Here is a 23,405-nt window from a genome sequence, read left to right as displayed (position 1 = left end):
GGCCACAAGGCATGTGGGATCTTAGCTCCTCAACCAGGGATCGAACCTGCACCTCCTGCATTGCAAGATGAAGATCTTTAACATGGACCACTAGGGAGGTCCTGACCTTAGGATCTTTAAGTACACCACTCCACAGAATCTTTGCACAGAACTGCACTGAGCTGGTTATCAATGAAACCGAGGGCTAGAGAGGCAAAAGACCCCACCCAGGGTCACACAGCAGGGACCAAGGAGCTGGCCAGTGGACCCACGTCCTATCACCAAGCTGGAGTCCAGCATGGCCAGGCCAGCACAGGACGCCGAGCCCTTGAGAGCATGTCGTAAGTAGAATGAGCACAGTCTCGCCTTCACCAACATGGTTGACAGTAGGCGGACCCTTCCCCACTGTGTGCTCCATCTATAAAGCTCAATACCAAGGGCTTCCCTGGCAGTCCAGTAGTCAAGATTTCACACTCCCAATGCAGGGTGCCTGAGTTCGACCCCCGGCAGGGGAACTAAGACCCCACATGCCACATGGCACAACCTAAAAAAATAATTTAAATGAAATAAAATACAGCACAAGACCAAAAAGGTTTGTACGTGAAGTGTACGGAATGGCCCTGGGCCAAAGTGGGTGGAGAATTTGGTTGCTGTGTTTTCTCTGTAAGCAAATATTAGCACAGCAATGGGAACACGGCCAGTCCCAGAAATGGATAGAAATTTTGGAAACCCCAAACTGGCAACCTTGAATTCCTCAAAGCCAGGACAAGTTCCCTGAGTCTACTGTAATAAATGGCCACAAACACAGCGGCTGGAAACCGCACACGTTATCATCTGACAGTTCTAGAGGTCAGAAGTCTGGAGTCTTTTATATATATATAATTTATATGTATATGTGTGTGTGTGTGTGTGTGTGTTAGTTGCTCAGTTGTGTCTGACTCTTTACGACCCCAGGGACTGTAGTCTGCCAGGCTCCTCTGTCCATGAGATTCTTCAGGCAAGAACACTGGAGAGGGTTGCCGTTCCATTCTCCAGGGGATCTTCCAGACCTAGGGATCAAACCTGTGTCCCCTGCATTGGCAGGTGGATTCTTTACCACCTGACCCACCAGGGAAGCCTGATAATAACGGTATCATTCTCTAAAAACATACTGATACGTCTCCAGTCGATAATGTTCAGGTGAAAAAAGACATATTAATATGTCTGGTAACTAATGTGTTAATTGAATCCCATTTGTAAAGTCTCCTTTGCCATGTGAGAAATCAAGTCATCAGCATCTTTCGGGGGTCACAAAGTTCCCCGACACGCCTGGGAAGGCCCAGTAAAGGAAAAGCGGTGGGCTTCTCCCTTCCTCTGGCTGCCTGGGACGTAACAACCGGGGCAAGACTCTGGCAGGTGAGTGGGGGGAAGATGAAAGACCCCCACAGCCCAAGAAGGCCATACAGAGACTCCAGAGTTGTTCAGCTGCTGAAAAATAAAAAAACCACACACACACATATACACATATATATGAGGCCTGGACTTTGCAGGTAAAATTTATTAAGGCAACACTGAAGCCTCCCGCACCCAGGGCTCGCTGGGCAGGCCTGAGCCCCCTCCTGCTCCAGACTGAGTGTCAGCTGCCCTGGCCCCACCTCACCCACAAGAGGCTCACCTCCCAGAGGTCCAAGTCCACTAGCTTCAGGCTGATACCCAGGGGCCTCAATGTAGAAAAAGGGTGTGGGATGTAAGAACTATATTCCTGGTTTTTAAGGAAGAAAAAAAATTTGGAACCCTCTAGAAAAAAAAATTTTTTTTCCCTAGAACTCTTGTCCTAATGACGGATGTGATGCTCAGGACATGCTTCCTCCAAGCATGGAGAGGATGAGGGACAGGTCAGATTTGAGAACCTCAGCTTCCTGAGGTGCGTTCCCAGTAAGGGGTCCCCTGTCACTTGCCAGCCCCTCGGAGAAGGCCAGAGCCCTCTGAGCCCTCCTCCAGCCTCTCCTATTTCTTCTTTTCTGGGGCTTTCTCGACGATTCCGGGGGCGAAGGGGCCCACCAGCCACATGATGGGTGTGTTCTGGGCCACATACTCCACCAAGTGGTCCAGGGCCTCTCGGGCCCTGGCCACCTGCTCGCGGCTCCGTGTCAGGACGCTGCTGGAGAGATCCTGGAAGGAGTGGATGCCAGAGAAGGTGGCTTGGAGGTCCTCTACCTGCTGGCGAGCCTGTAGCGCCTGGTCCTTGATGTGGGCAGGCAGACCCTGGAGGCCGGAGCCCAGCGAGGCACAGGTGGTCTGGAGCTGCTGGGTGATGTCACGGAACATGGCGAGTGTCTGAGACTCGACCTGCTGAGAAGGGGCGGGTAGGGGCATGACATCACCCTTTGCTTTGGGGGTAATAGGACTCAAGGGGCTTCCCAGGTGGCTCAGCGGTAAGGATTCCACCTGTCAATGCAGGAGATGTGGGTTCGATCCCTGGTTCGGGAAGATCCCCTGGAGAAGGAAATGGCAACCCACTGCAGTATTCTTGCCTGAGAAAATCCCATGGACAGAGGAGCCTGGAAGGCTAGAGTCCACAGGGTGACAAAGGGTGACAAAGAGTCAGACATGACTTTTGACACGACTGAACCACAACAACAGGCCCCAAAGACCAGGAAAGAGGAAATGGGGGTATTCCACCCGCCTTGGGGAAAGCCTTTCCCCAGGGCATGGAGGCTCAGAATACCAGTGCTTCGAGTTTCAAACCGTGCCAGGTAATTGCCAGTCAAATTGAAAAACAGGCACAGAGATATTTTCAAAGAAGATACGCAGAACAATAAGCACATGAGAAGATGTTCAACCTCATCAGACATCAGGGAAATGTGGCTCAAACCCACGATGAGACACACGTCACCCACACTAGGATGATTTGGGTAAAAGACAGACATGGGGGCTTCCCTGGTGGTCCAGTGGTTAAGAATCTGCCTGCTAAAGCAGGGGACACAGGTTCGATCCCTGGTCTGGGAAGGTTCCCATGTGCCTCGGGGCAACCAAGCCCGTGCACCCCGGAGCCTGTGCTCTGCAACAAAAGAAGCCACCTCAGAAAGAGCCCTGTGCACCAAGAGAAAGAATAGCTCCCACTTGCTGCAACTAGGGAAAGTCTGTGCAACAACAAACACCCAGCACAGCCAAAAGACAAAAAAAAAAACCGTTTAAAAAAAAGACATATATGGGACTTCCCTGGTGGCCCAGTGGTTAAGGCTCTATGCTCCCAATGCATGGGGTCCCTGTTCCATTCCTGGTCAGGGAACTAGATCCTGAATGTTGCAACTCAAGGTCCTGAGTGCCACAACAAAGGCCTGGAACAGCCAAATAAATTTGAAAAAAAAAAAAGATCGAACAGGCACTGGTGAGGATGGGAAGAAATTGGAACCCTCATATACTGGAGCGCAGCAGTCACTCTGGGAGACGTTCTGACAGTTCCTCAAAATGGTAAGCTGTAAGCCTAAGTGCGCACTTGACTCAGCAATTCCACCCCCTAGACTTCCGCCCGAGAGAAAAGAAAACGCATGTCTGTGCCAAGACTGGTACACAAATGCTCAAAGGGGTGTTATTCACAGCCGCCGAAAGCGGAAACAACCCAAATGCCCATCTGCTGGCAAACGGGGACACAAAATGTGGTTCATTCGCACGCCGCCACGTTCTTGCGCCATATGAAGGGGTGCAGCCCTGACACTTGCTGCCACGTGGATGGACCTTGAAGCCAGACACAGATGGCCACATGGTGTATGATTCTATTGATAAGAAACATCCATAGGGACAAAGTACATTTGCAGTTTCCAGGGCATGGAGGAAGATAGAAATGGGCTGTTATGATACTAGGGAGACAGTCTCCTCTTGGGGTGATGGGAATGCTCTGAATCATTAACACAGGTGATAGTCACACAACCCATGAATATACTAAAAACCAATAAATTGTACACTTTAAATGGGTCAGTTGTACAGTATGCGAATTATATCTCAAAACTTCTTTAATTCTGGTCTCACCGTACAGTATGTGGGATCTTAGTTCCCTGAACCAGGGATTGAACCGAGGCCACAGCAGTGAAAGTCCTGAGTCCTTAACACACTGGACCACCAGGGAATTCCCTCAAAACTCTTTTAAAGTACAAGATACTGAATTTTACACCTCAATAAATTCGTTTTTAAAAAAGTGTTTTGTTTTTTTTTTTTTAAATGAGAAGGTCTGGAAGAACTTTTGAGGCCGAAGCTGTAAGCAGTGGGGGAGACCATGGTTGAGATAAGAGTCCTCGAAAATTCCTGAGTCTGGGGAGGAAATCAAAGCAGGTAGGGACCCTAGACTGTCCTGAGCCTGGTCAGCTGAGGACTCTGGCTTTGAACCTGGCCAGGAGGTGCTGCCAGGATCAATATCTATTTTCTCTTCAGCAGTTGGGGGGTTGGGGAAGATGGTTTTAAGTGGTTAGGGTCTGAATGCGCAACAGTTTTACAGAGATACTCACAATATCTTTAGAAATATCATTTTTTAAACACTGCGTGCCTTATGTGTCAATGTGTGTGTGTGTATGTAAAGTAACTCTTATACCAGGAAACTCATGCTTTTAAGTGAAAAATTCAGTGATTTTTTTTTTTTATAGTACATTCACCAGGTAGTGCAACCAGCCCTTCTATCTAATTTCAGAACATTCCATCAGCCCAAAAGAAACTCCAAAAAAAAAGGGGGGGATTCCTTAGCGGTCCAATGGTTAGGACTCTGAGCTGTCACTGCCAGGGGCACAGGTTTGATCCCTGGTCAGGGAACTAAGATCTCATAAGCCTCCTGGCTTAACCAAAAAATAAAAAAATAAAAACACAGAAAGAAAAAGAAACTCCATCCCTACTTACCCCTCTCCCAGCTCCCAACAACCACTCATCCACTCTCTGTGTCAACAGATCGGCCTGTGCTGGACGTTTCCCATCAATGAAGCCCCACCCTGTGTGTCCTTCTGTGTCTGCATCTCTCAGCATCGTGTTCTCAGGGTGCACCCACATGGTAGTGAGTGTCAGGCTCCCCTCCTTTCGCAGCCAAGTGATGCTCCCGTGTGTGGAAGGACCACATGTTGTGATGTGTCACCTGCTGGTGGACATCTGGGTTGTTCCCCTTTGTGAATGTTGTGACTCAAACACTGCTATAAACACGTATGTGCATTTCACCTCAATGACCCTGCAGATGGTCCCGCACCCCATTCACAGATGGGGAAATTGAGGCCCAGCGAGGTTAGGCTGAGAACCTACAGTGCTAGGATATCAAAAGAGTCCCTAACACAGAGAGGCTATGGTTCAGAATGAGGCACGAGGATTGTTTAAGGCAGCAACTCAGTGAAAGCATGGATGAGTGACACCTGCTGCTGCTGCTGAGTCGCTTCAGTCGTGTCCGACTCTGTGCGACCCCATAGACAGCAGCCCACCAGGCTCCCCCGTCCCTGGGATTCTCCAGGCAAGAACACTGGAGTGGGGTGCCATCGCCTTCTCCGTGAGTGACAGCACAGGTGGCAAAGTCAGGGCTCATTCAAGAGACCAGCGCTTGCCATAGACTGGAGGGGCCAGAGCGTGTTAGTGAGGAGCTGTCGTGAGGAGCCTGGCGGGTAAATATGAAGGATGTCATGGGACCCTGGGATGGGGGAGAGGAGTCAGTCGCTCGGTCGTGTCTGACTCTGTGACCCTATGGACTGTAGTCGGCCAAGCGCCTCTGTTCATGGGATTTTCCAGGCAAAAATACTGGAGTGGATTGCCATTTCCTCTTCCTGGGGATCTTCCCGACCCAGGGATTGAACCAGCGTCTCCTGCACCTCCTGCATTGGCAGGTAGATTCTTTTATCACTGAGTCACCTGGGAAGCCTGAGGAGTCAGGACTCAAGAAAATGGAGCATGGCTTAGAATTCAGCAGGTAGAGACCCATCCCAATCAAGTGCCCTGTGGTTCAGAAGCAATATGCGCACCCAAGAGTAGAAATCCAGGCAGGCATCCTGGAGGAGTTGTCATCAGGTCCTGAAGGCAGTTAATGGGAAGAGAGGCTGGGGAAAGCGTGTGGAGAGGCGAGCCAGGGCCCCAAGCACCCAGTGCCACCCCCGGTGGGTACCTCTGGCTTGGCCGCGTTCTCCTCCGGGCCCTGCAGCTGCTTCTGGTTCCAGCCAAGCCACATCTGGTGTAGTTTCTCCTGACCCTCCACCAGCTTCTGATCGACGCCCTGCTTGATGGTTTCCATCTGGGGCAGAGGGAGATAGATGGTGGCTGCCTCAGGGCTTGAATGAAGCTGGCAGAGCCCCTGGGGGTCCACAGGAATGCTGGAAGAGGCAAGAATCCACAGGGAACCCAGGGGGTTGGAGCCCTGAACCCTAGGACCTTAGGCTATGACTTCATTTGAAGACAGGTCTTCAAAGAAGTGATTAAGCTAAAATGAGATCATTAGGGTGGACCTAAAAGATGCTTGCTCCTTGGAAGAAAGGCTATGACAAATCTAAACAGCATATTAAAAAGCAGAGACATCTCTTTGCCAACAAAGGTCTATATAGTCAAAGCTATGGTTTTTCCAGTAGTCATGTATAGATGTGAGAGTTGGACCATAAAAAAGGCTGAGTGCTGAAGAACTGATGCCTTCGAAATGTGTTGCAGAAGACTCTTGAGAGTCCCTTGGGCTGCAAGGAGATCAAACCAGTCAATCTTAAACAAAATCAACCCTGAATATTCATTGGAAGGACTGATGCTGATGCTGAAGCTCCAATACTTTGGCCACCTGATTGAAGAGCCGACTCAATGGAAAAGACCTCGACGCTGGGAAAGGTTGAGGTCACAGAACATGAGATGGTTGCATAGCATCATCGACTCAATGGACATGAATCTGAGCAAACACTGGGAGATAGTGAAGGACAGGGAAGCCTGGTATGCTAGAGTCCATGGGGTTACAAAGAGTCGGACATGACTTAGCAACTGAACGACGACAACGTTTTTGTATGACTGGTGTCCTTAAATGAAAAGGGGCTGTCAGGTGGACTTCCCTGGTGGCGCAGTGATTAAGACTCTGAGGCTCCACTGCGGCGCGCACAGGTTCAATTGCTGGTCGGGGAGGGAACTAAGCTTCTGTATGACGCACAGCGTGGCCAAAAAGAAAATAAACGAATGAAATGTTTTTAAAAGGGGGATGTTAGGACACAGACCCATGGTGGGATGACCAGGTGAGGACACAGGGAGAAGACAGCATCCACACACCAAGGAGCGAGGCCTCAGAAAGAACCAACCCTGCTGACATCTGGATCTTGAACTCTCAGCCCCTAGAACTGTGAGGCAATGAATGTGTGTTGTTTAAGCTGCCCAGTTTGGGGTACTTGTTACAGCAGCCCCAGCAAACTCAACCAGGACTGCAACCGCATGAGCCGGCCCAAGCAGATATGCAGAATGGGGAGGAGTAAACCAGCAGGCTTGGGGCGGGCTCACTGGTGCATATGCTGCTTACCACTGCCCTCGCCACCAAACCGTCTCACCATGGACCTCACCAGGATAAGCGTCTGTGACAGCTGGTGCAGGGCCTCCTGTGCCCTCTGCCTGGTGTTCTGCAGTTTGCCCAGAGAGTGTTCGTAGGCCCGCTGGCGCAGCCTCTCCGACAGGGAGCCCAGACGCACGAAGTAGCTCTGCTCCTGGCGCTGCTGGGCCACCGAGGCGATGTCGAAGCCCTCAAGGGATGTGGCGAGGCGGGCTGCGGTGGGGAGGCAGGAGAAGCGTGGTGAAGGCAGAGTTTATGCCCCGGTCTGCAAGTGTAAAAGGATCTCCCTGCCTTGGCTTTTACCTCATCTGTGAAATGGGTAGGATGGGGGCCAAATATCCTGGGATTAAGAGGCCTTAGACTAATGTGAGGGTCTGAAAACTACGACCCTTGGACTGTATCTGTCCTGCCTCCAGTTTTATATGATCCAACCCGTGAATACAATTGTTCATGTTCGTTATACGCTGTCTACAGCAGCTTTCAAACTATAGTGGCAGAGTATGTGGCCTCTTAGCCTGCAGAGATTAAAATATTGTCTGGGAATTCCTGGTTGGTCCAGTGGCTAAGACTCTGCGCCCAGTGCAGGGGGCCTGGATTCGATCCCTGGTCAGGGAACTAGATCCAACACGTTGCAACCAAGAGTTTGCATGCCTCAACTAAAGATCTCGTGTGCTGCAACTAAGACCCCGTACAACCAAATAAATATTTTAAAAAATACGTTCATTATCTGATCCTTTACAAAAAGAGTTGGCCAATGCTGCCTGTACAGGTCCTAGCATATATTAATAGTGGTCAATCTTTTACAAGGTTCTAGGCACTCTGCATGCTTTCTGTTTTGTCTTTTTTTTTCTGGCCATGCTGTGTGGCATTCGGGAATCTTAGTTCCCCGACCAGGAATCAAACCCGTGCCCCCTACACTGGGAGCCCGGATTATTAACTACTGGACCACTAGGCAAATTCCTCACATGTATTCTTATTAAATCTTAACAGTTCTAAAAAAAAAAATCTTAACACTTCTAATAGGGAAGCGCCGTCATCCCATTTTTACAGGTGGGGAAACTGGGGCTCAGAGAGATTAATTGACTTGCCGAAGGTCACACAGCTGGGGCTCCACAAGTCAAGATCTGACGCCAGGCCCCATGTTCTTAACCACGATACTTGACTCTCCATGAGAAGTCTGAGCCACAAGAGAACCATCTTCACAGCAGTTAAGGAAAAGTTAGGACTGTCTAGTCCAGAAAATACTCGTAAAGTTACAAGGTAACAGGAATGGAAATCCATCTGTCTTGATAGTTTGATCCTATCTTATTCTGCTCCCTGTAGACTTTAATATAGTAGCTCTTAAAGTTTGAGTTTTGTAAGTAACCTTATCTGGATTTGAAATGCCCTATAGCAGGGTCTGCAAATACAGCCCCTGGGCTGAATGCCACCTACTTTCGTCAACAAAATTTTTTTGACATGTAGTCATACCCCTTCATTTACCTACTGACTACACTTCTGTGCTACAATGGCAGAGTTGCATAGTTGGAACAGAGGGTGTATGGCCCAAAAAAGCCCAAATTATTTACCACCTGGCCTGTCAAGAAAATGTGGTCCCCTGAAAAAAAGTTATACTTAAAAAAAAAAAAGGAACCCCCCTGGTGGTCCAGTGGTCCAGACTCCAAGCTCCCAATGCAGGGAGCCCAGGTTCAATCCCTGGTCAGGGGACTGGATCCCACATACCACAACCGAGAGTTCACCCGCTGCAACTAAAGATCCTGCCTGCCACAACAAAAACTGAAGGTGTGTTCTGCATTCTGCAACTAAGACCCAGAGCAGCCGAATAAAATAAATAAATCATTTTTTAAAAAGTAAATAAAAGTAAAAACTAAATGAGAAAGACAACAAGGACCTACTCTATAGCAAAGGGAACTATACTCAATATCCTGTAATATATTCTTTTCCTCTAATGGAAAAGAATCTAAAAAAGAATATATTCATATACGTATGTAAAATGGAATTACTTTGCTGTATACTTGAAACTACCACAACATTGTAAATCAACTATATTCCAATAAAATTTTTTAAACTTCCCAAAAAAGGATTATACAATGTATAAAACAAATGACTGAACAAAAGTACTAAACACCCGGGACATTTAAAAGCAACAAAAGCAAAAGTCAGCCTCTTGGGAAAAACAAACCTGCCCCATTCTCCTGACCAAAGGCAAGTCTGTAAAGGCCAAATCCAAACCAACAACATTCTGAACCCAGGCTACTGGTCACAGCTTCTCCATGGCCCTCTGGGAACCCTGCAGCTCTGCCCTCGGAAGTGAAAGCAGCTTCGTTATTTAGGCCAAGGCTGTCTGACAACTGACTCATTGGAAAAGACCAATGAGAAATGACTCATTGGAAAAGACCTGATGTGGGGAAAGATTGAGGGCAGGCGAAGGGGACAACAGAGGATGAGATGGTTGGATAGTATCACCAACTTGATGGACATGAGTTTGAGCAAGCTCTAGGAGTTGGCGACAGACAGGGAAGCCTGGTGTGCTGCAGGCCACGGGGTCACAGAGGGTCAGACACGACTGAGCAACTGAACTGAACTGTCTGGTAGAGTCCAGGCATGTGGGAGCAAGCCGGCAGGGCCCCTGGAGGGGGCAGGTGGCCTTGGCAAAGGGGAGACCCAGGAGATGGGGGGAGCAGGGCTGTTCTGGCAGAAGCCCATGAGTAGCGTCCCAGCTATAACATGGCACCTTAACTCACAGACCCCCCAGCACCTGAAGCCCCTCTCGGCACAATGATTTCATCCTTAGTTGCTGTTGTTTATTCACGAAGTCGTGTCCGACTCCTTGTGATCCCCTGGACTGTAGCCTGCCAGGTTCCTTTGTCCATGGGATTCCCCAGGCCAGATTAGTGGAGCTGGTTGCCGATCCTTCCTCCAAGGGATCTTCCCCACCCACGGATCCAACCCACGTCTCCTGCATTGGTAGGCGAACTCTTTACCACTGAGCCACCAGGGAAGCTGTTCATCCTTAGCAGATGGACACAAAAGAAAGAAAATCAAAGCTGGTCAGATAGATCTGTTCTCTGAAGTGGCTCCCAGGCCTGGCTCACAACCTGCCTCCCTGCAAACTCTGCATCTTCCCCTGCCTTCTGCTGACCAAGACTCACAGCTGCATCTTACTCTGTCTGAGCACTAGGAGGGGCCAGCAGGCACTGCGCTTGGTGTGCAAGATGGACGACATCAGCCGGATCCCTTCCTTCAAGAGATGCAGGGTAAAGTTTTGAAAACTCAAAGGCCAAGTGACATGAGACCCTCAACCCAGGAGCTGCAGGGCCTGAGATCATTGGCCCTGCTCCCCCTGGATGGAGCGTGGTGTCTGGGTACACGTGGCCCTCGGGGACCCTTGTTGCCATGGGCACTAGTGTGTGCAATACTGGTACGGCTGGAAGTTCCCATCACGGTGTGCAAAGGATGGCTGTGCCTTGAACGCAGGGCCAAGGCCAACTCCACGAGCCATAGTTATATGAAACCACGAGTAGGACTGGCCGCTTTGTCTCACCTCTTTCACCCCGGGTTTATTCCTGCCACCATCTGGTCCAGCCCCATCACAGCTCACCTAGACCAGCAGGGTCACCTGAACCTGTCTCCTTCGCTTCCCACCCCCGGTGTCTTTCCCACAGTAGCCACCAGAGGGCGCCTGTGAACACTGAGTCAGGCCCCACCCCCTCTGCTCACAGTCTTCCAGGGTTCCCATTTCCCTAGGGGTAAAAGACCAAGTCCTCCCATGGCTCACAAGGCCCTTCACAATCTGCTCCGGTACCCTTGCTGCCCTTCCCTCTTCCCTCTCTCTCCCAGGCTCACTCTGCTCCAGCCACACATGCCGCCTCCCTGCTCCTCCCACACACATCAGGCACCATGTTGTCCCCTGGTCTCTCTGCTCAGACATCAGCACAGCTTCATATACCTCAGGGCAACATCTCCTTTAATCTCATTGCTATACCCTTAAGGTTCCATGAGGGCAGAACTTTGTTCACTGACATATCCCTAGAACCTGGAAGCAGGTTTGGCATATAACCGGTGCTCAGGGTTTGAACAGATAGATGCCTGGGTATGGGTGGAATGATAGAGAAGAGTTTCAGTGATTTTATTCGGGGACTTGAGCACCTGCTGGGCACCAGACAGGGGACACAGCTTCTGCTTTGTGGAATTGATGACTAGAGAAAAATTAGAGCCAAGAAGGGGGAGGTTTCAGGACACAGTATGAACAAGGAATGGTGTGATTTTAGAGGTCTTATGAGGGGTGCGGGGGGTGTGTGGCATGTGAGCACAAAGCTGGAGGTGGAAGGGAACGAGCCATCTAGATGTCATGTAAGGGTTCCTGGTAGAAGAAAAGGCCAGTGCAAAGGCCCCGGTCTGGGAACATGGTCAAGGATGGGCAAGGAGGCCAGTGAGCCTGGAGCAGAATGAATGAGGGCAGGTGGGTAAGTACAACGGAGCTTCCAGGAGGATTGAGGCTGTTACCCACAGGGAGATGGGAGCCCTGGAGGGCTGCGGGGAGAGGAGGGGCCTGACTTGAGTGCTCACAGGCGCCCTCTGGAGGCTGCTTCAGGGAGGACAGATACCATGCACCAGGGCAGAGGAACCAAGCTGACTGAGGTGGGCTAAGACAGATGGGGAGAAGCGGCAGGGACCAGATGACAGCCTGTGAGGGACAGACTCCAGGTGGCTGGGAGGGACCCATATCAGATGGTCTGGGGAGGGGCCCCAGAGTCAAGGCCTGCACTCACCGAGCTCAGCGTCCGTCATGGGCAGGTGGTTGTCCACCCACTCCTCCGACTTGCCCAGCACTGTGTCCACCCCGCTCAGCACCATCTGGCCGACACGGGAGCCCACAACTGAGTGGACACCGCTGGTCACCATGGACTTGGTCAAGTCTACGCCGCTCTGCACAGCACCCCGGGTGACGTCCACTGCCTCGGTGACTCGGGAGGCCACAGTGTCCTTGGCACTGGACACTGTGCTGGACACAGCCTGTCGGGCCCCTGACACCTTGGACGACACAAGCTCCTTGGTGTCTGCCAGGACCTACAAGAAGGACCAGCGTCAGCATCTCTATCCTCCCTTTGTACCTGGGTGCCCCGACCCCTGTGCCCCAACCTCTACAAGGGGTGGGCTGAAGGGAGGAGCTCCAGCTCCCGGGTGACCCTGAAGGGTGAAAGCAGTTAAGATCACATGCTCTGGGGCTGGATGGCCCAGTTAGAGTCCTTGGCTTGATATATCCTAGCTGTGTATCCTCAGGCAAATCACTCGACCTCTCTGGGCCTCCACTTCTTCCCATGGTGTTATGGGCTAAAGGGTACTGAAGCCCCCAGGACTTCAAAATGTGACCGTATTTAGTGATGAGAACTTTAAGGTAGTAATTAAGGTAAAATGAGGCCATTATAGTGGATCCTAATCTAGTCTGTCTACATGCCTTGGGGCCAGAAAACCAAATCATAAAATAGAAGCAATACTAACAAATTCAATAAAAACTTTAAAGATGGTCCACATCAAAAAATCCAAAGAAAGTAGATTAAATAAAAATAACATTTTAAATAATTAAAATGAGTAACTGAGTTCCTCAGTCATACTGGCCACCTTCTAAGGGCCCAACACCCACATATGGTTGTTGGTTTCCACACTGGATGGTGCCGAGAAAGAACATGTGCCGAGAAAGTTCAGAGACCGGGCAGCCTGGTCCAGAGAAGGAACGGCACGTGCAAAGGTCCTGAGGCAGCTCTGAGATGGGTGTGTTCACTGTCTCTGCTTTCCCCTGCCTCCCCAAGATGAAAGTTCCACGAAGGCAAGGGCTCTGTATCCATCACCCTGTCCCGTACATGTGGGCACTAATGTGACTGAACTGGAGGACGGAGGCCAGCACGGACAGAATGGAGCAACTGAGGTGGGCGTAGAGGGTCGGGAGGCGGTGGAGTCAGATCAGGTGGGACCACCAGAAACACTCTGGCTTTTTCTCTAGGCAAGGTGGAAGACCCTAGGGGGCTTTGGGCATATCTGGCTGGTGTTCAGAATGTTCCTCCAGCTGCTCAATGGAGAGAGGGTGGGAGAATAAATGCGGTCACATTTGTCTGCTATGGGTTAAGCTGAGACCACAGACCCCATACCCAGCTAGGCCCCCAGTCTTAGTGGAGCATCCTCCCCACCCCACCCCTCATGGAGGGGGTTAGTCACCTTCTCCGGCGGCTGCTGCAGGATGGGCAGATTCTCCTCCAGTTTGTCCAGCCCCCTGTGGGCGTATTCACTGGCCGAGGTGACTGTGGGGGTGGGCGTGGGGTGGGGGCAATAGACAGCTGATGGTTACTGCGCACGTACATCCCTCAGGGGCTCTGGGAGGGTCCACAGACACCACCCCGCCTCCCCCACCCGGAAATAGGCCAGAGTGGACGGTCCATGGGCTCCCATGCTTCACTCACGCTGGGGTTCCAGCTTAGACAGGATGGGCTGGGCCCCACTGACCGCAGCAGCCGTGAGGGTCTTCACCCCCTTCTCGGCCGCGTCGCAGACAGTCTTGACGTGGGGGTAGCTCTCCTTGGTGGACGTGTAGGCGGCGGTCACCATGTTGCAGGTGGAGCTGATGAGGGGCATGCCGGCCACGCGGTCCACCACACTGGGCTGTGGGCAGGGAGGCTCAGGCCGGGGACGTGGCTTGCCTCCCCTCCCTCTGCACTCACTCGGTTGCACAAGCCAGGCACTCCCTGGTTCCGCCAGGCGCTTCCTCTATCTTGGCCCGGCACCCCACTTGTCTGAACATGACCTTGACACCCATGGTGTGCCAGGCAGTGACGAGACATGAGAATCCACTGTCCTGGAGCTCAGGTCTAAAACTGATGTCAGTGAACTATGCCCCCCGTCCCACCCCCAGGGCCAGCCCACTACTTGCTTTTCCTTTTGCCTTTTTTTTTCCTAACAGCATTATTGAAATCTGGTTCATACGTCATAGAATTTCACCATTTTGAAATGCACGATTCAGAGGGTTTTAGTGCATTTGTTCACAAGGCTGTGTAACTCTCACTGTCTTAATTTCAGAACGTATTGATCGCTCTCAAAAGAAACTTGTTGTCATTGACTGTCACACCCTTGCCTACCAGCCCCTGGGAACCATGAATCCACTTTCTGTCTCTGTGGACTGCTGCCTGTTCAGGACACCTCACAAAAAAATGGAATCACACGTGGCCTTTTGTGTCCGGCCTCTTACACTCAGTGTCATTGTCAAAGTTCCTCCATGTAGTAGCATGTGCTGGTGCTTCACTCCTTTTTTTAAAAATTGTGGTCAAATACACATAAAACTTACCATTTAAATAATTACGTGCACAGCTCAGTGGCATTAAGTACACGTACATTGTTGTGCAACCGTTGCCAGCATCTGTCTCCAGATTCTCAGCTTCTTAAACTGAAACTCTGTTCCCTTTAAACACTGACTCCCCTCTCTTAGCCCCTGGCCCCACCACCTACGTGTCTCTATGGATTTGACTCCTCTAAGGAGCTCTTGTGAGTGGGATCAGACAGTATCTGTCCTTCTGTGCCTGGTTTCCCTCACTGAACATACTTTCAAGTTTCGTCCACACTGCACTGCATGTCAGTGCCTCATTGTTTCATGGTATGATATTCCATGCTACCTGGTTTTTGTAAATAAAGTTTTATTGGCACATGGCTATTCCCATTCATTTACGTATTGAATGTAGCCATTCTTAACCTACAAGAGCAGAACTGAGTAGTCAGACAGGCCTTGTGAGCCTCAGTTTCCTGACCCATAAAATGAGAAGTCATTTCTGTCCTAAAGGAGTTGCAAAGGTGACCCGTGAGAAGACGCATACAGAAGACTTAAGTCTCATAGGTTCTACCTGTAGAATCTGTGCAATCGCCAGTCCCAGGATTGGGAGTACTATTCCAATTTTACAGACAGGTAAACTGAGGCAAGAAGAAGCTAAGTAAGTCATCCGAGGCCCCAAAATTAGCCAATGGGAAAGCTGGACCTTGGACTCAGGCAGTCCTCCTTCAGCGTTTGCCCAGGAGGTCTCCTCAGAAGTTAATCACAAAGTTACCACAAAATCCAGCAATGCTGCTCCTATGATTCTAGAGACAGGAAAACACATGTCCACATAAGACTTGTACATGAATGTTCTCACCAGCACTATTCACAATGGCCAAGAAATGGAAAAAATCCAAATGTCTGTGAATTCGTGAATGGATACAGAAAATGTGGTAGAAAGCATGTTTTTAAAAATTCATAGCCTCCAAGGACTTCCCTGGTGGCTCAGTGGTAAAGAATTCACCTGCCAATGCAAGAGGTACAGGTTCCATCCCTGGGCCGGGAAGATCCCACATGCCACGGAGCAACCAAGCCTGTGCGCCACAACTGTATCGCCTGTGCTCGAGCCCGGGACCCAAAACTATCGAGCCCTGCGTCCTAAAGCCCGTGCTCCACAAGAGAAGCCACCACGATGAGAAGCCCCCACACTGCAATGAACTGTAGGCCCCGCTCGCCACAGCTAGAGAAAAGCCCCCCCACACACACAGCCTTCGAAGGGCTAACAGGCACAAAAGACTCTCCATATCACAAGTCGTTAGGAAAATTCAAGTCAAAACTACAATGAGATACCACCTCACACCCCACACTCACTGTGATGGCTACTATCAAGTGAACAGATATTAATAAGTGATGGTAGGAATGTGGAGAAATTGAAGCCCTTGTGTGCTATTAGCGGGAAAGAAAAATGATGCCGCCCCTACGGACAACATTATGGTGATCCTTAAGTAACTAAAAATGGAATTGCCATATGACCCAGCGGTTCCACTTCTGGGTATATAGACGAAAGCACTGAAAACAGAATCTCAAAGAGACATCTGTATACCCATGGTCAAAGAAGCTTTATTCACAACAGCTAAAACGTGGAAGCAAGCCGAGTGTCCTGTGCTCCGTGCACACAGTGGGATAGGATTCGGCCTTAAAAGGAAATTCTGATACAACACGGGTGAACCTTGAGGACATTATATTTGGTGAAATAAGCGAGACACGGAAGGACAAATACTATACGGTTCCACTTATGTGGTACCTAACGTAGAAGATTCTACTTCTTTTTTGGCTGTGCCTTGTGGCATCTCAACTCCGTGACCAGGGATCCAATCCTCACCCTCTACAGTGGAAGCACAAAGTCCTGAGACCACCAGGGAAGTCCCAGAGGGTTCTACTTTTATAAACATGATTCTACTTATTTTACTTCTACAAGATGTCCACTTGGTAAATCCATCGGCAGGAAGCAGGTTAGTGGTTGTCAGGGGCTGGGGGAGAGGGGAATGGGCCTGACTATTAGTGGGTGTGGGGTTTCGATTTGGGGTGAGGAAAGAGTTCTGGAATAAGACAGTGATGATGGTTGTACACTGTGAATGTACTTAATGACACTGACCTGCACACTTCAAAACAGGTAAAATAGTATATTTTTATGTTATGTGTATTTTACCGTAATTTTTAAAAAGGAATGAGAAAATTAATAAGGACCTACTATATAGCACAGAGAATTCTACTCAATATTCTGTAATCACCTATGAAAATAGACTCTAAAAAACAGTAGATATACGTATAACTGACTCACCTTGCTGTATAGCAGAAATGAACATTGTATTAATAAATTATATTATTAATTGTATTAATAAATAAAAGTCAACTGATGCTGTTGTTTAGTCCTTAAGTCATGTCTGATTCTTTTGTGATCCCATGGACTGTAGCCCATCAGGCTCCTCTGTCTATAGGATTCTCCAGGCAAGAATACTGGAGTGGGTTGTCATTTCCTTCTCCAGGGGATCTTCCCAACCTAGGGATCGAACCCTCGTCTCTTGCATCCTGCATTGGCAGGAGGGTTCTTTACACAGAGCCACCAGGGAAGTCAGAATACTCCAATAAAAATTCATTTTTAAAAAAGTAAGGGGACAGAGCACCAACAGATGCTATCCGTACAACAGAGAGGGACCTCAAGCAGATAACGCTCAGTAAGAGAAGCGAGATACAAAAGGATATTGTAGCGTGCGTCTCCATTTATATGAAATGTCCAAAACAGGCAAATCAGTAGAGACAGAACCTAGATAAGGGGTTCCCAGGAAAGAGAAATGAGGAGTGACTGCTGGTGGGTACAGGGTCTCTTCTGGGGGGAGATGAAAAATGTCCAGTGTGGTGGTGACGGCTGCATATGGGTAGTTTACTAAAAATCATTGAGTAGTACTCTTCATAAGGCTAAACTTTTAAAAAATGCTTCATCATCTTTTTTTTTTTGGCCTTGTTATGTGGCATGTGAGATCTTGGTTCCCCCACCAGGGATTGAACCTATGCCCCCTGCAGTGGGCATGCAGAGTCTTAACCACTGGACTGCCAGGGAAGTCCTCATAAGGATGAATTTTATGGTATGTGTGCGCATGTGTTAGTCACTTAGTCGTGTCAGAATCTTTGAGACCCCACAGACTGTAGCCCATCAGGCTCCTCTTTCCATGGAATTCTCCAGGCAAGAACACTGGAGTGGGCTGCCATTTCCTTCTCCAATTACGGTATGTGAATGATACCTCTACCCTGGTGGCTAAGATGGTAAAGCGTCTGCCTACAATGCAGGAGACCTGGGTTCAATCCCTGGGTCGGGAAGATCTCCTGGAGAAGGAAACGGCACCCCACTCCAGTATTCTTGCCTGGAAAACCCCAAGGACGGAGAAGCCTGACGGGCTACAATCCATGGGGTCGCCAAGAGTCGGACACGACTGAGCGACTTCACTTTCACTTTCTATTTTTAAAAAATTGTTTATTAAAAGGGACTTTGGGGAACTCCCTGGCAGTTCAGTGGTTAGGACGCCTAGCGTTCACTGCTGAGGGCTCGGGTTCGATCCCCGGTTGGGGAACTAAGATCCTAAGAGTCCTGGCATGGTCAAAAAAAAAAAATGTAGCAAGGGGAATTTTATTTAAACTGGGAAGCAGAAGTGGAATTAGAAACTGACTTTCTTAGAAGGAGGACTCTAAGAGAACCTGCAGAGACAGGAAAGATCTGCCTGGGGGAGCCAGGCAGTTCAAACAGAGCTGCACCCCTGTTCTCCCAAGAGCCCTGGGATCCCCCAGTTCTCCCACCTTTGCCTGTTAATGGGGAACCTGCTAGGGTCTAGAACTCGACCCACTTGGAAGGGTGTCTCTGGATCCCCCTGTGCTGCGAGCAGCCTCCTGCCAAGGCTCGCGTGTGGGAAGGCTCCTCCCACAGATCCCAGGCCTTCCTCACCTGCTGTACCGGTTCCTCTGCCGTCACCTGGGTGCTGGCAGTGGCTTCAGTCTCGTCAGCAGACATTTCTCAGAAGCACGCACTGTGAGCAGAAGGACTAGTCAGGGTACAGCCGGCTCCTCGCTTCCCTCCATGGGCAAGTCCGAGTTCACACCTGCCCTCAGGGCTCCCCCACCCCCACCATTTCCTAGAACTCTGCCTCTAGATCAATTACATGCACTTGTGAGCCTGTTCAAAATGGTGCTGATTCATCAGGTCAGAAGTCTGCATTTCCAACAAGCTCCCAGCTGCTGCTCAAGCAGCTGGTCTTGGGGCCACAGCTTAAAGGGCGAGGTCTGCGCACAGCCCTCCAAGGGCTCACCTGTATCAGCTGTTTAGTCACTCAGTTGTGTCTGACTCTTTGTGACCCTGTGGACTGTTGCCCACCAGGCTCCTCTGTCCGTGGGATTTCCCAGGCAAGAATACTGGAGTGGGTTGCCATTTCCTTCTCCAGGGGGTCTTCCCCACCCAGGGATCAAACCTCTAGCGCTGGCATATGGATTCTTTACTGCTGAGTCACCTGGGAAGCCCCACCTCTATCAATATTATGGTGCAAAACCCCTGGAGTTGCAAGTTGTCAGTTACTACTGGGTTTCAAGACACCTTCCCTTTGACCCAGAAACCTCACTGCGGGGACAGTCCCATACTGGTACTGCCACGTGGACAGAGACGTGTGTACCTGTGTTGCTAAAAAGAAGGGCAATAAAGATAGATAACAATGGTAGCCCAGGGCAGTGGCTGAAGACTGTAAAACTTACACATAATTGACACAGCCCACGTCTGGGAAGATGCCGTGGAAAAGGGAATGGCTACCCTCTCTAGTATTCTTGCCTGGAGAATCCATGGACAGAGGAGCCTGGCGGGCTACAGTCCCTGGGGTCGCAAAAGAGTCAGACACTACTGAGCAACTAACACAAGATATTGTTAAGAGACCAAAGGTGTGAGTGGGGCTAAAGTATTTGCTTATAAATCTTTAAAGAGACACAGGAAGAAAGATCGTGTAGCTGGGGCAAGCCTCTGACTTGTGAGCCAAGTAGATAATATTATCTGTTCAAAAAAAAATTAACGTTAAAAGAAAAAAGCTAGAAAGAACATGCCTGGCCCCAGTGCATGTCCCTCATGTCAGTCTCAGGGACGTGGGGAAATCAAGAGAGGTTCCCTGGGTGAATCTAATGCACACATTTGCAGGCAAGACAGCAGCAGCCACAGGTGCTCCACTTTCCTGGCCAGGTGGAAAACCTAGAGCCTTGTCAGATTACATTTCAGGAGTCCCAGCCCCACCTATGCTGGGCAAGTGGGCAAGGAGCTGATAACCTCGTAACCGATAACCTCATAACCTGATAACCTCAGTCCTCTTATCTGTAAAATGGGGCTAAACCTTCCTTAAGGCTGGTTCCCCACGTGCTTTTTTTTTTTTTTTTTTGGTCATACCACACTGCATGTTCCCTGACCAGGGATCAAACCTGTGACCCCCCCTGCAGTGGAAACTCAGAATCTTAACCACTGGACTGCCAAAGAAGTCTCCCCACAATGAATGACCCCCAAGGTCATTCTAGAAGCCTCTGGTGAACCCCTGACCTCGAGTCTGAGCATTTTCTTCCAGACATTGTGTTTGCCATTCCCTAAGTGGAACCCAGGCTTCCCAGAATCTGGGAAGTGGTAAAGACCCTGCCTGCCAAGGCAGGAGACATAAGAGAGGAGGGTTCGAACCCTGGTTTGGGAAGATCCCCTGGAGGAGGAAATGGCAACCCACTTCAGTACTCCTGCCTGGAGAATCCCATGAACAGAGGAGCCGGGCGGGCTACAGTCCATGGGGGTCACGAAGAGCTGTACGTGACTGAAGTGACTTAGCGTGCACATGCAGACACACGAATGGAACCCAGCAAACCAATGTTTTGAGAGCACCAGTTCTGGTTGTCCAAACTGGGTTCTAATCCCGGCTCTACAACTTGCTAGCTGTGGGAGCTTAGGAAGGCAACACCCCTTCTTGGAGCCTCATTTCCCACATCTATGAAATGGGGGTAACCATTCCTAGCACAGAGTCCCTGCGGATTGGAGGAGAGACTGCACGTGCTCACTCAGCTTGGGACCTGGCACGTAGCAGGCGCTCAGTAAACGGGTCCATTTCACACCACTCTGTCTGCCACACAGAAACTGGTGAAACCAGCCAGGATTGAGCTTCTGCTTGGTACAAAGGTCCCCCACCCGGGAAGTGGGGCGAGGAGGCGCATCCACCCCTGGTGATCATCATCTGACTCCTGTTCTTCCCCTCCCCTTCCCCTGAGCCTGAGTTCACCTGGACAGCACACAGGTCCTCCTTCCCATCCGTTTTGTCCATCCAGTCCTTCTGGAACTGGTTTAACCAAGAACGGCCATTGCAGATATCACACCCCCCTCCCCCATAAGAGTCCTTGGGGGTCAGCAACCTGCCTGCAGCGGGCCTCAGCTGTGAGAGCAAGAACTGGCTGAGACTGGAGTCACGCAGCCGTCCAACTGCAAGCAGGATATGCTCAGATCCAACTTCCAGAGTTCTCCAGAGAAGGAACCCAAGCCTCGGCTCCGGTTTTACAAACGTCCCAAGGACTCAGATAAGGGGTAGGCCTTCCCACCGCCACTTTGTGCAATCCACTGGCCACACCCACCCAGGAAAAGGAGGCGGGATTGGCCCCAGACCCTCCCAGGGTCAGCTGGGGTGCCAGAAGGAGGGCAAGGGAGGGGCCAAGTCCCCAGGCGCCAAAACCATTTGGAGAGGAAGGGGCTTTGCTAGGCAGAGGGACTGCTCCCCTGGTGGGGGTTGGGGGGGAATTTCTACGCGGAATGGGCTGCGGCTTGTCTCCAAAGTGCGTCAGCAATGCAGGAGGATGTGGTTTGGGACGGGGGACTTAGCCCCCCGCCCCATGCTGCCACTTCTAGGGTGTTCTTTCGTGCGCCTCCCCCCCGCCAAAGTCCTAGATATTGAGAGAACAAAGTCTGAAAGTCTAAGCCTGTTCCAGAAGTTGAATTTTTCTGGGGAGGGAAGAGTGCTCAGCCCAGGCTGGAGACCCCCTCCCCAGGCCGCGGAGACGAGCAGAGTCCCCAGGAAGGCCCTCCCTGTCCCTACCTCCCTTAGGGCACCCCAGGACTCAGCGGACCCCACCCCCACCTCAGTCGGGGCCCCTCGCCTCTCACCGCGATCAGCGGGACGTCAGGGGCGCAGCTGCCACTACTTCAAAGCCAGCTCCAAAACCGTCCTGGGCCGGACCAAGACCAGCGTTTATACTTCGGGGCGGGCGCCCGGGAGTGACGGGTCGGAGGACCAATCTGGTTGGGGGCCGCCTGCCGCCAGGCCACGCCCCTCGCCCGGCTTGGGACGTTGGAGCCACAAGTGAAGTCCAGGAAAGGGCGCCCTCCCGACTGTGCAGCCAGTTGGCGACACCCGTACGACCCCAGAGCCAGCCCGGGAGAGCCCCCTCCCCGTCTGGGACCCTGGGAACTCGGCGATGGGAGATGATCCTAGGGTCCCCTGTCCTTACCCAATCGAGGCTGTGAGAACTGAGAGATCATTGCGTGAGGCCTCCTTTGGTCAGGCGCCACCACTCCATCCCGACCTCCGAACGAGGGTGATGGAGCCGGCCCCATCTAGCATTATGAGCAACTTGCCCTGACCTGTATCGTGCCACTCAATCCTCACAACACTGTGTGCCCATCTATCACCTCATCTTACAGCTGAGTACGAAGATCATGGCATCCGGTCCCATGACTTCATGGGAAATATATGGGGAAACAGTGGAAACAGTGTCAGACTTTATTTTTGGGGGCTCCAAAATCACTGCAGATGGTGACTGCAGCCATGAAATTAAAAGACGCTTACTCCTTGGAAGAAAAGTTATGACCAACCTAGATAGCATATTCAAAAGCAGAGACATTACTTTGCCAACAAAGGTCCGTTTAGTCAAGGCTATGGTTTTCCCAGTGGTCATGTATGGATGTGAGAGTTGGACTGTGAAGAAAGCTGAGCGCCGAAGAATTGATGCTTTTGAACTGTGGTGTTGGAGAAGACTCTTGAGAGTCCCTTGGACTGCAAGGAGATCCAACCAGTCCATTCTGAAGGAGATCAGCCCCGGGATTTCTTTGGAAGGAATGATGCTAAAGCTGAAACTCCAGTACTTTGGCCACCTCATGTGAAGAGTTGACTCATTGGAAAAGACCCTGATGCTGGGAGGGATTGGGGGCAGGAGGAGAAGGGGACGACAGAGGACGAGATGGCTGGATGGCATCACTGACTCCATGGACGTGAGTCTGAGTGAACTCCGGGAGTTGGTGATGGACAGGGAGGCCTGGCGTGCTGCGATTCATGGGGTCGCAAAGAGTCGGACACGACTGAGCGACTGAATTGAACTGAACTGAACTGAAGCCGAGGCCCAGAAAGCAGGAACCAGGGACAGTGCAGGCGCCAACCCTCTCTGATTCCTGGATCAACTCCCTCCTGAAGGTGTGCCATTTGGATTCCCCCACCCTACCACCAGTCCCCCAAATCCTTTATTTTCTTTGCCTATAAACCAAGGTCTCAAACTCAGATGGCCCCAGGGACCAGGCAGAAGGTAAGTGCTTCTGCTTAAAAAAAAAAA

General features: G+C 50.7%; 1 protein-coding gene across 6 annotated transcripts; it reads right to left on the bottom strand.

Moving 5' to 3' along the window:
- Window positions 1-1,487: 1,487 nt before the first annotated feature.
- On the bottom strand, window positions 1,488-22,085 carry PLIN3 (perilipin 3). Of its 6 annotated transcripts, none has more exons than XM_070793056.1 (8): window positions 21,967-22,085; window positions 18,760-18,841; window positions 13,930-14,128; window positions 13,688-13,770; window positions 12,247-12,544; window positions 7,488-7,687; window positions 6,077-6,202; window positions 1,488-2,310 (listed from the first exon to the last, which is right to left on the bottom strand). In XM_070793056.1, the coding sequence occupies exons 2-8, from the start codon at window positions 18,823-18,825 to the stop codon at window positions 1,966-1,968; spliced, it is 1,317 nt and encodes a 438-aa protein (XP_070649157.1). In that variant the 5' UTR covers window positions 18,826-18,841; window positions 21,967-22,085; the 3' UTR covers window positions 1,488-1,965. The 6 variants fall into 6 exon arrangements, with proteins under 6 accessions (XP_070649157.1, XP_019819973.2, XP_070649158.1 ...); XM_019964414.2 differs by having other exon boundaries at window positions 1,488-2,307; XM_070793057.1 differs by lacking the exon at window positions 21,967-22,085 and adding an exon at window positions 21,229-21,383.
- Window positions 22,086-23,405: the final 1,320 nt, after the last annotated feature.

Source organism: Bos indicus, chromosome 7, assembly GCF_029378745.1.
Source record: "Bos indicus isolate NIAB-ARS_2022 breed Sahiwal x Tharparkar chromosome 7, NIAB-ARS_B.indTharparkar_mat_pri_1.0, whole genome shotgun sequence".
Taxonomy (NCBI): domain Eukaryota; kingdom Metazoa; phylum Chordata; class Mammalia; order Artiodactyla; family Bovidae; genus Bos; species Bos indicus.
Note: the sequence above shows the minus strand (reverse complement) of the source record. Positions and strands in the feature narration are given on the sequence as shown.

Coding starts and splice junctions, on each gene's coding strand:
- PLIN3 (XM_070793056.1), bottom strand. CDS start 18,825: ATGTCTGCTGACGAGACTGAAGCCACTGCCAGCACCCAGGTGACGGCA. Junction 14,129..18,759: donor CAGAGGAACCGGTACAGCAG/GTGAGGAAGGCC, acceptor CCCTGCCCACAG/CCCAGTGTGGTGGACCGCGT. Junction 13,771..13,929: donor GTCTAAGCTGGAACCCCAGC/GTGAGTGAAGCA, acceptor CCACCCCCACAG/TCACCTCGGCCAGTGAATAC.